The following is a 15,352-nucleotide window of genomic DNA, read 5'->3' on the forward strand; positions in this document are numbered from 1 at the left end:
TTTACTGACAAAGTCCAACTTCTATTGCCAACGTCAGCAAGTGTGACGACGGTAAATAATGACGTATCTCATGGCTGCTTGTAAATTTTTTTTTAGAAATTTCATCATCAAGACCACAGTGCTGTTTGGCACACGAAAACTTTTCAGCGTTTATTGTCGTAGCAGTGGAAACAAAACGGAGAAAGTGAAAAGGTCACTTTTGCCTTTAGAAGCCATTGCACTGTCAGGTGCAGAAGAACTTGTTTTTACCAACAAGCGCTGTAGAAATACGAGTTTCACCTGGTTTGTTAAAAGGCTGGACGGGCCCTGGACATCTAGTAGGCTAATATGTATGGATTGCGCGGTTGGTAAAAGATTGCTTTCAAAAAGTACCACAATCGTCATAGGCTAGCCTTACCATGCCAATTTGTGACAGCTTTAAACTATCGGTCTCGGCAATTGTGTCTGCAAATAAATCATTCCATTCGGTTAGTGAATCCGTTGATACAAGACGATAGATACACCCGAATGCACAAATGTTGGTTGTATTTACATGATATGCAGTAGAATACGGGGCTGTTCAAATATAATATGACTCCATTATCTTGCTTTTATTTACCCTTGCACATGCACATGACGCTAGGATGACGGTTACAAGATGAGTCAGAACTCCTACAAGAAGGGCATCATATAACATTGCAAACATCCCTTAAAGAAAAATTAACAAACATCTGTTATTGCCATGCGAACTAAAACCAAGAGCATATTTTAGGAAACATCCTCCAAACGTTCAATTGACCGTTGTCCCTAAATGGGAATTGAAAAAGAATGGAAGCTTAGTCTTTTGAAAACATAAATTTGAGCTGGTTTTTCTCAAAAATTAAAACAAAAAAAAAAGATTTCCACTTTTAAAAACCATGAAATATTCACATTGTTCAACAAATAGGTGATTTTGTTTTCATTGGGATTGCTTTGAGCCATTAAAATTTAAATAATTAAAAGAACTCCATTTTATGTAAGAGACTTTAAATTTGTGAAGCCCAAACTTTTTTGCAATCATTTCGATGACTTGCCGCTTTATTTTTTTATATGGGGTAGCCCACACAGTAGGCTAGACCTAGCCTACACAAAAACATAGCAAGACTTATAAATGGATAAATAAAATTGCATCACTGCAACTTTTAATCGTTGCAAAAAGAGCATTAAGCTATTTGGTCGTAGGCGATTGTAATTTGATAATTTTTTTTACGTAATTTTCATAATTTTGATTTTCATAATTTCATAATTTTGATCTAAACTCAGCTTTGGTAGGTCTATTGGCTTAAGCCTGGCCAATATAGGTTATGACAATCATTAACAGTGACGGGCCCAAAAAGAAATAGTGGGCTACAGTACTTTCTACGAAGTAAACATTCTTAAGACATTTTTATTATCAATGTAACAGTTGAGGTTTTAAGAAGTAAATAAAGTGCGGTAGTGGGTCTGGGAGGCCTACTCCATCAGAAAATTTTGACAAGTTCCACTTGTTTTTAATCACTCTTTGTGAATGTCTGGGCACAAGCTTTAGCTTATCAAATTTAGTCTGGATTTAGTTGAAGCTTGACTGAGTTCTAGGTTTGGCTTAAATTTTAAATTAAGTTTGAAATATCTTTTCCACGGCCACATAAAATATAATTTCGTTGTTAACTGATTGAGTGAGCAATGTGTTTACTTCGAAAAATTACATTGTTTTATTTGCTTTTGAGGAACGCATAAAAAACATTTTGCACAATAAATGTGCTGCTGAAGACGTACGTGTTTAATATCGCCAATCAGGTTACATAAAATGGAATTGACTAAACGTTGCAAGCGAGAAGATTCAGCAAAAACGGAAAATATAAATGTTTTTTCTCGATTGTGGGAGTGGCGCGAGGCCAAGATCTCAACTGTTCCTGAATCCGCTACTGTCCTTAAACAAATTCATTCAAATTAATTAAATCCCCATGCACAAATATTACTTGATGATTTATGGACAAAATCAATGTTAAGGTTGAATGAAAAATCAAGAAACTGACGCAAAGGTAATTTTTGAGATCTGTTTGTTACATTTATGAAAATAAAACTTTTTTTTATCTGACAAGCAAACTTAGTGACAAACTAATAGGTCTTCAGTTGGAAGAGAATGTGTTGGTTGTTTCGTGGACGATATTGGCCGACCCCTACTGAAAGGGAAATCCCTGTTTCTGCATCCACCAATGACCAGTATTGCCTCAAGGTAGAGTTGGACCTCAAGCCATCGACAGAAGTGACGTAGGGACCAAAAGAGCTTGATACAGTTTTGAATCTAAAAATAGAAATGTGGTGAAAATAATGACGTCAAATCTTGAATATACAACGTTTTTACGTGAATACTTATTAGGTCATAATAACCACTAATTATAAAAAGTGCTATTAAGGTAAGAACTCTGACAAAATAATGTTTTTTGTCCGATGAACTACTTACTGAAAGTCGTGCTGGCATCTGGCTTGTGCCATAACCTGCAACAATGTGTTACCATCGTTCACGTCTTCCACAAATACTGATTGGTCGTATGGGCCAGTCCAAAGAGCTCCTATTGTCTTGAGAACAGACAGCCTAACGCTTATGAAAAAATCACCGGAAGATCGACCAGATTCAAATTCGGAACAAGCCAAGTTGCTGTTGGGATTGTAATTTGGTTCGTATCCTTGTGGAACGGAAGCTTGAAAATGTAAAAATGTCTATTATATTATCAGATCTATTATTATGTTTAGTTAAAATACTGTTCTATAATTAAAACAGAATTATTTGTCTGTCAGGCATGCGTGTTTAGTTGTTTTGTGACAAGCCATGTGGGCTTACGACAACTATAAGTGATAGTCAACCTGTTTGCTGTTGGCATTCCCAATCATTTTGCAAATTGAGCACGCTGTTTCCTCTCATTGCAGGCAACCGCTGGACAACAGCTCCTTCTGGTTCATTCTCGATAGGGCCAGTCAAGATGCTTTTCATAGCATCTCTGCAATCGAGAGTTAATTATTACGTTTTAAATTTATTTCTCGAATTTGATGACGTTTTTAACATTGCACTTCAGCTGCAAAGCAGGTCATGCTAGTCCATATAACCTTTCGTGTTCTTTTATACAGTTTACAATACATGTTTCAATCATTTAGCTTGTTTTTTAGAAGAAAAAAAAGCTTGTTTAAACTTGAATTGCAAGTAGGTCTAAGTCTCTAAGACAAGAGTCTCAAACTCAAATTGCTCTGAAGTCCAAATAAACACTTGTAAGTTAACCCGAGGGCCGCAATAGCCTACCCTACACAAAAAGAAGTCAATAAAAAATAACACAGTTAAAGCGCAATGAAAAAGGTATCAAGGAAAAAAAAAAACGCAAGCGAAACGATGGATCTGGAAAGTATAAATCTAGCAATCAACTTTCAAAAGCGCGAAAAAACTAAACACTTGAACAACTGACTAAGGAAATAACAAGGTTACTGTGGCGACAACGACACAATAAGTGAATAGGGAATACAATTGTGATGTAACTATACCAGTTTCTCGCAAGCAATAAAATGGGCAAGACAGTAGAGCTAATAAGTTGTGTGAAGTTTGATGGGCATTTTTAGATTTTATTTTTCAGCAATTTGGCAGTGCATTTTACCTTTTTAAATCTATAGAAAAAATATGTACCGTACTGTAATTGTTAATTATTTCAGAGTTTAAAAATGCATCCGGGCCGCACCAAAAACTCTCGAACCGCGGGCCGCTTTTTTGAGACCCTTGGTCTGAGAGATATTTTACATATGTTTAGCTGTCCATCTTGCTTTTACCTTTTTCTAGACCAGTGGTTCTCAAACGGTGTGCCCGGGCGCACTGGTGCGCCCCAGAGGTTATCTAGGTGTGCCCAACAGCATTCCTAAAAAAGTATTCTAATAAGAAAAACAAAAAGAATAGTTACCATATTAGGAGAGAATTTAAGAGAGGTCTTAGATGAAGTTGTTAAGATGGTAAACTTTATAAAAGTAAGACCTGCAAAATCGCGGCTATTTGAAAAAATCTGTACCAATATGGAATCTCAACACAAACGATTACTTTTACATACCGAGGTGAGGTGGCTATCAAGAGGCAAAGTGCTTACTCGTGTACACGAGTTAAGACAAGAACTTCTTGTATTTTTTGAAGCAATGAAGCAGTCACATTTTTGTGACCTCTTGCAGTGTAAATTTTGGATTGCTAAATTACAATATTTGGCAGATATATTTCAGCATCTCAATATTTTGAACACCAGTATGCAAGGGAAAGGGCAAAACGTTCTTACATCCACTGACAAGATAAAAGCGTTTCAGAAAAAATTACACGTTTGGAAAAGTGCAGCGATTAAAGGTAGTTTAGAAATGTTCCCATTGGTAACTAATACTTGCAAAACTGAAATCCTTCCACTTGTAATTGAACATTTATCAACTTTAGAAGAAAAAATGAATTTTTACTTTCCATCACTTAACACTGCGCAATATGACTGGATTAGAAATCCTTTTTTAGAAAGTACCTCTGAATATAGTTTAACACTGACAGAAGAAGAAGAACTGGCAGCTGTGTCCACAGATCGTGGATTGATGATGAAATACAAAGAGTGGTCTCTTGAAGCTTTTTGGATTTCTATCAGAAAAGAACATGTCGCGATATCTAAAAAAGCACTGACTGTTTTATTGCAATTTTCAACGTCATATTTATGTGAACTTGGCTTTTCTACCCTCGCCACAATTAAGTGTAAAAAGAGAGGAACTCTGCAATGCATCGATGAGGAAATGAGAGTTTGCCTCTCAAACATAAGACCGAACATTGAGAAAATCTCACAGGCTCATCAAGCACATGTTTCCCATTAATAAAAAGATAATTTCTTTATTTTTGAGTTTTATTTATTTGACTTAATTATGACATTTTAGTGCATTTTTATATAAAGTGTGCCCAGAATTATTTGTAGTATTGTAAGTGCGCTTAGACTGTAAAAAGTTTGAAAACCACTGTTCTAGACCATAGGTATGTTGACGTGTATTGTTTTCGCTGTGATGGTCAGAAATAAAAACAATTAAGCTGAACTTGTTATTGGAAGATCTATTGTGTTTCTTCTACAGGTGACTACAGGAAAGTCAAGTAACAAAAAAAAACTTACACACAAAACCAGGAAGAAGATCGATTGTGTCCTTGAATTGCATTCAAAGCCAAAAGAGCTCCTGGAGTTGAATATTTATTTCCTATCCAGACCAAGTTTTCCTCTCTGTTCACTTGTGATTGAAGAAAGGAGACGGCATTATTGATGGCTGTTTTAGCACGTTTATTCAAGTATCTTCTTGTTTGAATGAGAGTTTGTTTCCGAAGGCAACCCCACGCAAGTAACACTTGCGCAGTGTCGTCAACGCTGCCTAAAAATTAGTTAGGGTGAATGACATGTATTTTCAATTCAGCTAAGCGTTTCAAAGAGGAAGCCTTCGTCTTATGCTTTATCGAAAATTGATTGATTGATTGTACTGTATCTTTATCCTCATTCCTCGGACTGAAAAAGTTTCGTTAAGTGCTTAATCCTGAAAGTGTTGCATATTTGCAGAGGCTTTGAACCACTAACGCAGACTCGGTTACCGAGTTTGGCAAAGCGAAGTTTCAAGTTGTTGAAGTGTTGTTATTTGTTAATTATTCCATCCACCAGATGTCGCTGAGCGGAGGGTTGTTCTTGAAATGCCCTGCTCAAGCGCACACCCCGCAGAGAGTTAAATCAGCGTCGCTTCATTTTGCACATGTTTGGTTAGTAAAATCATTCATTCGTAACCAAATGAACTGAAAATCTAAATGTTTTCATCTGAAATAATTATTTAATATTTTAACGCATAGTTTACTTGTAGATCCATAACTTCCATCGTTATTCTGCCGTCGAATAATGCGAGAGATGTGGTATCGCGAAATATCCACGTTATTGAGGCAAAGTGCTTGAAGAGCTAAACCATATTTGTACCAACGATCTCTCGGAACTTCCTGGTTTCGTTTGCCTGTCACAAAAATATATTTAGAATAGTGCAGCTAGCAAACTTTGCTTCTTTCACTACCGAAAGTCTGATGATTAGCCGAGTCGTGCGCATTTTAAAAGGAAGTTATTAGTCTCATCCCGCACGAATCTATAGCACACGGTTGACTACGTTTTGACAAGATACTTCAACAGCATAATGGAAACATTTGATTTGACTGCTGTATATGGTCTATCGTTTCTTCTATCTGTTTGTTGTGCTGCATCTTCAATTAGAATGTAGCCTACTGTATACAATTGTCGGTCACAGCATGTTGTCTCAATGGACAAAAAATAAAATGATTATGATTACTATGTAAAGCTGTAATTATTATGATTCAACGCTTGCAGAAGCCAGGAAGTAAATCAATGCAAGAAAAAACGATTTTTTTACCAAAGAAGAGTTTGGTGTAATTTCTTAATGAGTTTACAGTATCGCAGTGAGCAAAATCATGCGTTTCATCTAACTTACATAAGTTTTAGCCTACATGCTTTCACTTGTTGTAACTTGTAACACAATGCAAGTTGGCTTTCCAGGGTTTCTTATTTAAACACACGTTTTGCTCAGAATTTTCTATGACAGAGATGAACATTTTTGTCTCAGCAATGTCACCAAAAAATTAAGGAGCTCATATTTGGTGGGAAGCATCAAGGATTAGAAGATAAAGTTTTCATTATACGTAACCGACTAAGACTTTGGCACCCCGATGAGGGTATCGTGGCTAGTTCCTTTCTCTCGACTAAGAAGTTAAAAGAGAAGAAGGCATTAACGTCCAGTGAGAAAATTGTTTTGGCTGAGTAGTGCTAGTGAACCACTTTTATCAAGCTGCTTTTAATATAACGACAAAGAGATGTTGTAATCCTATACAGATATCCTGAACAACACCACTGCTTCCCAAGTCTAACACCACTGCTTCCCAAGTGGCCGAGAGGTTGATTGCCTTCGGCTCTTGTGCCGACTGCTGGTAGATCTGAGATCGACTCCAGATCTGGTCAAACCATGGAAAACCGTAGACTTTAAAAAACTGCACCGATTACTGTTTCTTAATTCTGCAGCTTATTGATGTCAACTCTGTTGCATGCAATTTACTTGATGCGCACGTACCATCGTAGTTCCATTGGCTTCGAAAGGAACGCCGAATCTGTTTGATCACATTCACCTTGGCAAACTTGCGTGGGTTTTCGCACACACTCTGTAGAGCCATCGCATAAAGGGCGAGTTTACCGATGTTTGTGCTTTGTACGAAATATAAAAAATAACAAAATAAATTGAACCACTTGCAAAAAAAGACGAGAGCATGGCAGCATTGCAGTCTTCGATTAAATAAGCACCAACAAAAAGGCGCAATAGAGGTGGAAACTTTATAGAAAAAAACACATATAAAAAAAAACTCATATATATTTTTGATCACACTTTTTCAAATTAATTTATGCTGAGACACAGTAGCCTGTAGGCTACAGTGTACAATATGTTTTGTTTTGAATTTTATTATTATCGTTATTGCCATTACCGTTATACCGTTACCTATCGTTATAACTTCGTGTAACCAGCAAAATGGAGGTGGAGATGGAAATTTAAAAAAAATACCAGAGATCTTGGTATACTGTTGTACCTAAAACCAGGACTAAAGTTGGATTTGAAAACCATTGCCAAAATAATCCCTCTGTTGAAATCGTGTTGAAACAGCAAAGCAAAAAGTTTACTCACTTGTTTACTTCGTTCAAAAACTCCTTTTCCATTGTTTCTATGGTTAGATTTTTTCCAAAAAAGGATTTCTGCTTGCTAAGTTGCAAGCCTAAAACAGCTGCTGGTGTGTTGGCCCAACCCCAACCTGGCCTTCTGAGATTCATCAAGCGATCAATGTGGCTATCAATCGATAGTTCCAAATCTTTATTAGCTTTTTTTCCATCTAAATGTTAAAATTTAAAACATGCGTTTGGCAGTAGTAATAATAAAAGTAAAAAACTAGTAAAATTTGTTTATTGCAGCAAGTTCGCACTTACTGTCTGCCCCTTTAGCCCAGAGGTTACGTTTGGTCTTGTCTTGTAAAAGATTTTATATATTGTTTGCATAGCTTTGGGAGAGAAGTAATTTTACAATGCCATAAACAGATGACTGACAATAACTTAATGGGATTGAGTAGCATTATTCAAAACAAATACAGTAGGCTACACTAATAAAATAACAACATAATAAACTCAAACATTTTCGACAAGAACTCTTTTTCCTCTTCAGGAAATAACTACTACATCTAAACAAAAACAAATAACTGTAAAAAAGTAGTAATGATAAGTGACTGAAATAAGTTACTGCAATATGCACTAAGGACTAGGCTAAGTCCACCGTACAACTATATAAGAGATACCAAAAGTGTTAACATTTTGTTGATGCGTGTGAGTGTAATCACAAGACAAGATAGCGAACGGCAATTAAAGACAATTAACTTGAAGCAAACGTAATCTAATATAAATTCAGTACGAGAGATGCCCCTCCAGTGAATAACTGCTTGTTGAGCTTAGGGTTGCGTTGTTTTATTTGAAGTGCCTCGTGAATTTTGGTTTCAAATTCTGATTGGCAGTTTCGAATTATTTCAAATAAATCTGATGATAAATACAATATTTTATCAGTGTATTGTATTTGTTTTGAATAATGCTATTCAATCCCACTAAGTTACTGTCAGTCGTCTGTTTATATATTATTTGATTGGAGAAAGCATGTGGTTTGCGTTTTTTCCCTTGAAAACATATTTACACGAAGAAGATGTTGCTCCATAGATAGGTAAGATAGCCCACCATTGGAGCAGGGATGAATGTAACTTCCAGAAGCAGGCACCAGACCTATGGACACACAACCAACCATGTCGCTGCAAGAGCATTCCGATGGAGACGAAGGTTGCTTGAGGAGCAAGTGGTTTAGCCAGAGCCATTGAGAGGATATTTTTGGCCCAGTACCAATGAAATTCTTGTGCCCCAAGTCAAAACATTTATAAGAAAAACGCACTGTAGCCTATCCAAAGAATACGATGCGGTTTTTGCTTCGAAACCCCTTGAAAAGATTCTGGGCCCCTAAAATAATCCCAGGCCCGGGTCCAAAGAACCCCTAGACTCCCTGTCAATGCTACTGGGTTTAGCTCCTGTGACCATTAACGGTAGATCAGTGTGCTGGATACTTTACAACGGTGATCGGCGACATAAACGCCAGTTGTGTTGCATATGTACCAACACATGAAATAATCCAGTCACACTAGAACGCAGATAGTCTACGTGGTAAGGAAGCACAACAACACCTCCTGACGGAAAGGACATTTCTTAAAAATGCCCTTAATTGGTACCTTTCAACAATATATTATATTGACATCATTGTCGGCATATTGTCTAGGAGAGCTTAGAGGGGGTGAGGTATATCATTTTGCACTTGGGTCTGGAATTTTTTGAGGACTTGAAAGAAAGCACAACGTTTTTGTTTGATATGGTGCATGTACAGTAGGCCAGTCATTTTTAGGGCCGGGAATCTCATTGGTGTCTGGACAAATTATCCTGTCAATAATTCTGGAAATCTCTGCTATTGAAGATATAACTTGAAGTAACTTATGTTTTATGAAAAAAGTTGTTTTAGTGTATCAGTTTATAATTGTTATCCAATGTAGATAATTCTCATGCATCGCAAGTTCCAGGCTATATGCTATGATGCAGGCATAAACAGCCTACACAGCACTGCCTACAGCATTGGCATGACCAGTCAGTAGGCTACTTGACGGTATAGGGCAGCAGATGGCGAGGACGTCATGTCATCATCAGATGCACCATCTCTGTTGTGTCTTCTTGTGAGCAAATTGCCTTTACCGATGTTGAATTAGTATGGCAGCAGTTTGAAGCAGTTTAAAGTTTGGTAATAAAGTAGTCTGCAACATTGTTAATTACAACTTACCACATATTGGATACTGGCTGAGGGTAGGAGTAGCGTTATTAAACGACAACAATGCCAAAAGGGCCATCAACTTTGACAAAGAGCGTAACATCTCTGGTGTTTATATATGTGGGTCTAAATACAAAAAATAATACAACGGAGGAAAACTGGACTAAATAATTTAGAAAAATACTGTAGTTAAATCAGTAGGTATCATGCAGTTATATACTGCAGGCAATGTATCACTTATATAGCCCAATGAGAAATAAAGGAATTTATTTTACAGTTTAGAGCTTTGAAAATCTTAATACAAAACAGTTTAATAGAGAACGTTGTTCCCGACAATTTTCACCAAATCAAACGTCATATAAAAACCGTTCAAGTCTACTGAATATTACGTCATGGAAATTCCTAAAGCATGTGCCAAAATTGCACCAGCGTTCATAAGAATTGTGTCAAACCTGTTTGGGCCTGTTTGGGCCTGTTTAAACAGGAAATATTACATCAGCTTTAAACACCTGTTGGAATGACTTCATAATTGTCTTTCATTATTGCGTCACAGTACTGCATACGTGAATTTGAGATATTGCTATCTATTCTGGTCATTCGTAAAATGATTGTTTGAAAGTTGGCCGCACATTTAACTGTTGGCTTAGTGCTTGCTAGCTGGACAAAGGTTCCGTCTTTTATCCAAGTAATCTGTTCTGTAGTGACAGTTTTCAGTGGTGTACGCGTTGCACCCCCTCGTTTTCGGTAGCCGTGGGCTAATTTTTACAGAAATACACTTTTTGAAAAGAAGTTCAAGTGTGTGTTTCTTCGGTCATTATATGCAGACGAACGGATCCGGGAACTTTAAGTTACAATTTTCCCACGAAGAAATTATGGTTTACCGCTGTGACCAAACGTATTTTGGTATTTCAAAACTCATGCTGAAAGGTAGTTCAAATGTTCTTTTGAGGTTTTTGAAAGATAGATTTCGAAATCGTAGCAATTTGAATTTGTTACCAGCTTTAAAAAATATGAAATGCTGGAGAATGTTGCAGCGCAGAGTCATGAAGTGCAAATTGAGCGAGCTTGTATATGTAAGTGCTTGGTCTAGATATGGCTTATAAACTATAGCAGGGCTACTCAACTAATGTTAGCAAAGGTTCATTTTGACAAGTTGAATATTTTTTGCGGTCAGGTGAATATTTTATATGCAACTACGAAAATTAAACAACCAGTAGCCTACGAGCACCGAAACACTTTTCAGGTAGTATGTAACACGACTTCGATTTTTGTCTGACACAAACAAAGAAACAAAAAAGGAAAAAATGTATTGTGTTTCTTTGTAGTGTAGCTGTGTGGATCGCACATCAGAGAAGACGGAAAAGCGTTGTGGGGTCTGGGGGCGAAGCCCCCAGCTCCTTGGATAATCACAAAAAATTGCTTTTCCCTAATAGAAATCTGTTTAAAGAGGCCCTAAAATGTGGCAATGAGGTTATTCTTCCAAAAGCCCGAGATTCACCTTCAACACCCAGAAGGTCCGGATTCGGACCGCGGTCCGCCAGTTGAGTAGCTCTGATAGCCTATGCTGGGAGGCTCCCAGTAGAAATCTGTTTAAAGAAGCCCTGAAAGGTGGCAATGAGGTTATTATTCCAAAAGCTCAAGGTTCAGCACCATCAGCACCCAGACGGTCCGGATTCGGACCGCGGTCCGCCAATTGAGTAGCCCTGGCCTATAGCCTACATTGGTCACTAAACCAAAAACGTTTACAAATGTATTAAACAAAAAACGTGACTTCAATTAGATTTACTGAACAATCTAGCAGCTCTTATAAGTATACTTATAAGCTTACATTTTTAATCTTTCATCCCTGATTTGTTTCTGTTGCGTAGTAAAAGGCGGTTACCATGGTACTGTTCAACGTACCTCAATGCAATTTGATTTATTTATAACTCTTTTTTGGGTTGTATTACTATAAAATTGTATAATTGCATATTGCCCAGTATTATAGCAAATAGGCTAAATTAAAAAAGAGAAATTAGCTAGGGTTTATTGCAAATGCGTTGATTCAATAATGGGTAAAATTTGGAATGATAGCCCATAGGCCAAAAATTGCTTGTAGCTAACTTTTTGTGCTTCTGGAGTGCCCCCCAACCAAATGAATCACGCTACGCCACTGTTATATGCAGGGTTGGAAGTCGTTAGTCAAAAAGCAATGACTATTTCACTATTCGACAATGCCCAAAACCGCAATGACTTTCCGCTATCGATACTTAAAAAAAGCAATGAATAATAATTACTAAAAATAATTAAAAAAATAACAAGCAACTTGCAAACTCGAAAAAAAAACAAGCCCAAACTGGCGGGAAAACCGCAAGGTTGGCAACACTGTTAACGACTCTCACTGGCATGGTTTTTCTGAAATGTGTTGCAGCAAAATTTTCCTTAATCCTTTAAAGTTCGAAAACCGGAAGGAGACTAGGTTGGATTAGGTTGGACTAGGTTGGACTAATCCGAAAACTAAATCTCGTAAATTCGTTTTGACGACGAAGTAAGTGAACAACAAAAAAAAGCAGTGAATAACGCGCATTCGATATTTATTAAGCGTATTAAAAAGAATGGGTGTAAGCATTCGATGTTCAGAAAGCAACTAATAACCAGTGTTGTACGTTGACGCCGTCAATTTGACGGCGTCAACTTTTTGTTGACGCTGAGGCTAGCGCCGTCAATTTATTTTTCAGTTGACGGAAGTGATAGCGCCGTCAACTATTTTGCCGATTTTAAGCGTCAAGCGCTAAGCGTCATTTTTTGTTTTCATGGAAAATCTCGTTTCATAATAAGAGTTTCACAATGTATTCTGGCCAGCGCGACTCATCCGAATTACCGGCTTTTGCGTTGGTTGGAATGGCTCCCTGGAATAGCCTACATGCGGAAGAAGTTCGCCAAATGGTGATCACCCATGCATTGAGAAAGAGGGATCAGAGACAGAAAGCGAAAAATGCATGAATGGCATCGCGGACGTTGAATATACTTTATTTCAAGAGCTCTATGCCCCTGAAAAGATCGATGTTGGTGCAGTGGACCTCGTTAAAAGATTTATACATGCTAAACTATCACAGCACGCTTGGAACAGTGATACCTTTCCGACTAAACGTTTTCAACTTGTTTTTGAAATACAACACACCAATACCAACCAGCGCTGCTGTTGAACGCATGTTTTCAATTGGACAGGACAATATGCGCAGGGGCGCCAGAAGCGGGGGGAGCGGATGCCCCCTGCCCTCAAATTTCTGTGGATGGGGAGGGAAGAGGGGGCAATGGTGCCTTTTTAAGGTCATGTAAGCTCCTGCACACTTTGCAATATAACAATTTATGCTATTCGCTTTTAGCCTAATTATAATGTTCTATTTTTGCCTCAAAATAATATTCACGACACAAAATTGTCCATCACAGTAAGTTATATTACATCATTATAAAATAGCATGATGCCCTTCCGTGCCATTGTTCTTTGTATAGCGGACACTTGTATCATTACTCGATAATGAGCTGATAGATGAGCATTATCGCTATATCTTATCTTAAAACTTACAAAAAAAATTGGCCTTTCAGCAACAAAAGTGCCCTTTTTTCATACTCCTGCCCACCCAGTCAAAAATCGCTCCGGTGCCCCTTAATATGCGTCCCAAACGCAGCAGATTGTCAGACAAACGTTTTGAAATGCTTGTTTTTCTGCAAGGAAATAACTAATAAGCTGAGCAGCTAATTACAATACAGTCTCAAAACATAATATCTGCTCTCTATTTATAGCTATTGTTAGCCTGAACTTGGTTGAAATATTTCCGTTTTATGAGACGCTGGCAAAAAATAGCGCTAAAAATTAGCGCTGACGCTGACGCCGTCAATTTCTTAAGAGCTTACGCAGTCCTTTACGCCGTAAAGTTTTTAGGCAATTCGCGCTGACGCTGACGCCGTCAAATTATTTCAATGACGCGTACAACACTGCGTAATAACGCTATCGAATAGTGACAACTGGTCTTTACTTCCGACCCTGGTTATATGCTACCATATTTCTGCTCCTTTTTTTCGATGTGTATGTAGCCTAACAAAAAACTGTCCAATTAAAGTACTCTTTGCAACCACCAATTGGAGTAAATAGCTTATCAGATACGACTTCACTGCCACCACAAATAAAATAACCATTAGGCTTCCCTAGAAAAAGTCAGGTTTAGCATAGCCCATATAGGCTACACCGCTCCAGAATATGCGAATTGAAATGAGCAGTAGGCTTGGCTATTTTGTCTACAAGTTCAAATCAAAAGCCACATACAACTGGAAAGCTACAGTTTTATCATCTCAGCTGAAAATGATATGCAAAAATAATGGTTGGAAAAACGTAATGCTATCACCATAAAGCAGGGGTTCCCAACCTGGGGGTCATGGCCCCCTAGTGGGCCATGAAAAAATTTAAAAAATAATAATTTTTTTAATTTATCATCTCTAAGTCCACTCCAACACCATATAACAAAAGAAATATATCAAAATTTAATAGAAATACTAGTAGGCTACATTGTTCCCAAATCTTCATGAAATGGTCTTTAATTCAATCGGCAGACAAAGCAGCGCAGTGTCTTGGATATTCAATATGACATACGGCTTGCTCTTTCTACCACCAAACCAGCAATTAAGACATTGTCAGAGCAAAAACAAGCTCAACCCACACATTAACTGCGTATGTCATAACTAAAACTTGCTCTTAACTAATGTATTATACTATCATGTTCATTGTGTGTTGTATCTATACCATTTTATCATTCCAACTACCGGTTAACTGTATAAACAAGTTATTTAATTAAAATGACGTTTCTTTTTTCAAAAGGTTGAAAAAATAGGGGGGTCATTGATTTTTCAAAATTTTTAAAGAGGGCCACGGAGTAAAAAAAGTTTGGAACCCCTGCTATAAAGGTTACCGGAAGTCTACCCTATAGGCCTATAACATTGTATAACGATCATGGTGTCGATCGGCCAGATTTTTTTCATATGCAATGTGTAGGCTACGTAGGCTAAGCTATTGCATTGTTTTTGTATTAAAGTAGGCTGGGTACTTTTATTGAGCTTGGGCTATTAGATGTTGGTTTGAGCTTTCCAGCAAGGACTTCATTTGTGCAAGGTTGAAGATAATAGCCTAATAACAACACAAATTTATATTATTATGAACAAATATCAGTAGGATACCTTTCTTTGAAATTTATTAGGTAGCCTAAATACTTTTCTCTCTGTTTCTCGAACATCCTCACTTTCTATCTTACCATTTATTAAATTTTAATGTCTACAAAAACTACTTTTATTGTGCATCTATGACGTTAAATTTTGTTGAGAACTGAATTAATAGCATATTTTAATAGGCCTACCTTCAGAAAGACTTTTTTACGAC

At 37.3% G+C, this 15,352-nt stretch overlaps 1 protein-coding gene across 1 annotated transcript; it reads right to left on the bottom strand.

Moving 5' to 3' along the window:
* Positions 1-204: 204 nt before the first annotated feature.
* LOC145775039 (transcobalamin-1-like) lies at positions 205-10,086 on the bottom strand. Its single transcript, XM_082586238.1, has 8 exons — positions 9,958-10,086; positions 7,738-7,939; positions 7,135-7,265; positions 5,866-6,015; positions 5,148-5,397; positions 2,863-2,996; positions 2,462-2,699; positions 205-2,302 (listed from the first exon to the last, which is right to left on the bottom strand). Exons 1-8 carry the CDS (start codon positions 10,046-10,048, stop codon positions 2,116-2,118), a joined length of 1,383 nt encoding a protein of 460 aa, XP_082442364.1. The 5' UTR covers positions 10,049-10,086; the 3' UTR covers positions 205-2,115.
* Between the last annotated feature and the right edge of the window lie 5,266 nt (positions 10,087-15,352).

The sequence above is a fragment of the Aplidium turbinatum genome, chromosome 1, assembly GCF_918807975.1.
Source record: "Aplidium turbinatum chromosome 1, kaAplTurb1.1, whole genome shotgun sequence".
In the NCBI taxonomy this organism is placed as follows: Eukaryota; Metazoa; Chordata; class Ascidiacea; order Aplousobranchia; family Polyclinidae; genus Aplidium; species Aplidium turbinatum.

Bases quoted from the DNA above. Each gene is read 5' to 3' on its own strand.
- LOC145775039 (XM_082586238.1), bottom strand. From the start codon at position 10,048: ATGTTACGCTCTTTGTCAAAGTTGATGGCCCTTTTGGCATTGTTGTCG. The intron at 7,266-7,737 runs GTGAGTAAACTT...TTTCGTACAAAG, and splicing joins TTTTTGAACGAAGTAAACAA to CACAAACATCGGTAAACTCG. The intron at 6,016-7,134 runs GTACGTGCGCAT...TTTTTGTGACAG, and splicing joins AAGCCAATGGAACTACGATG to GCAAACGAAACCAGGAAGTT.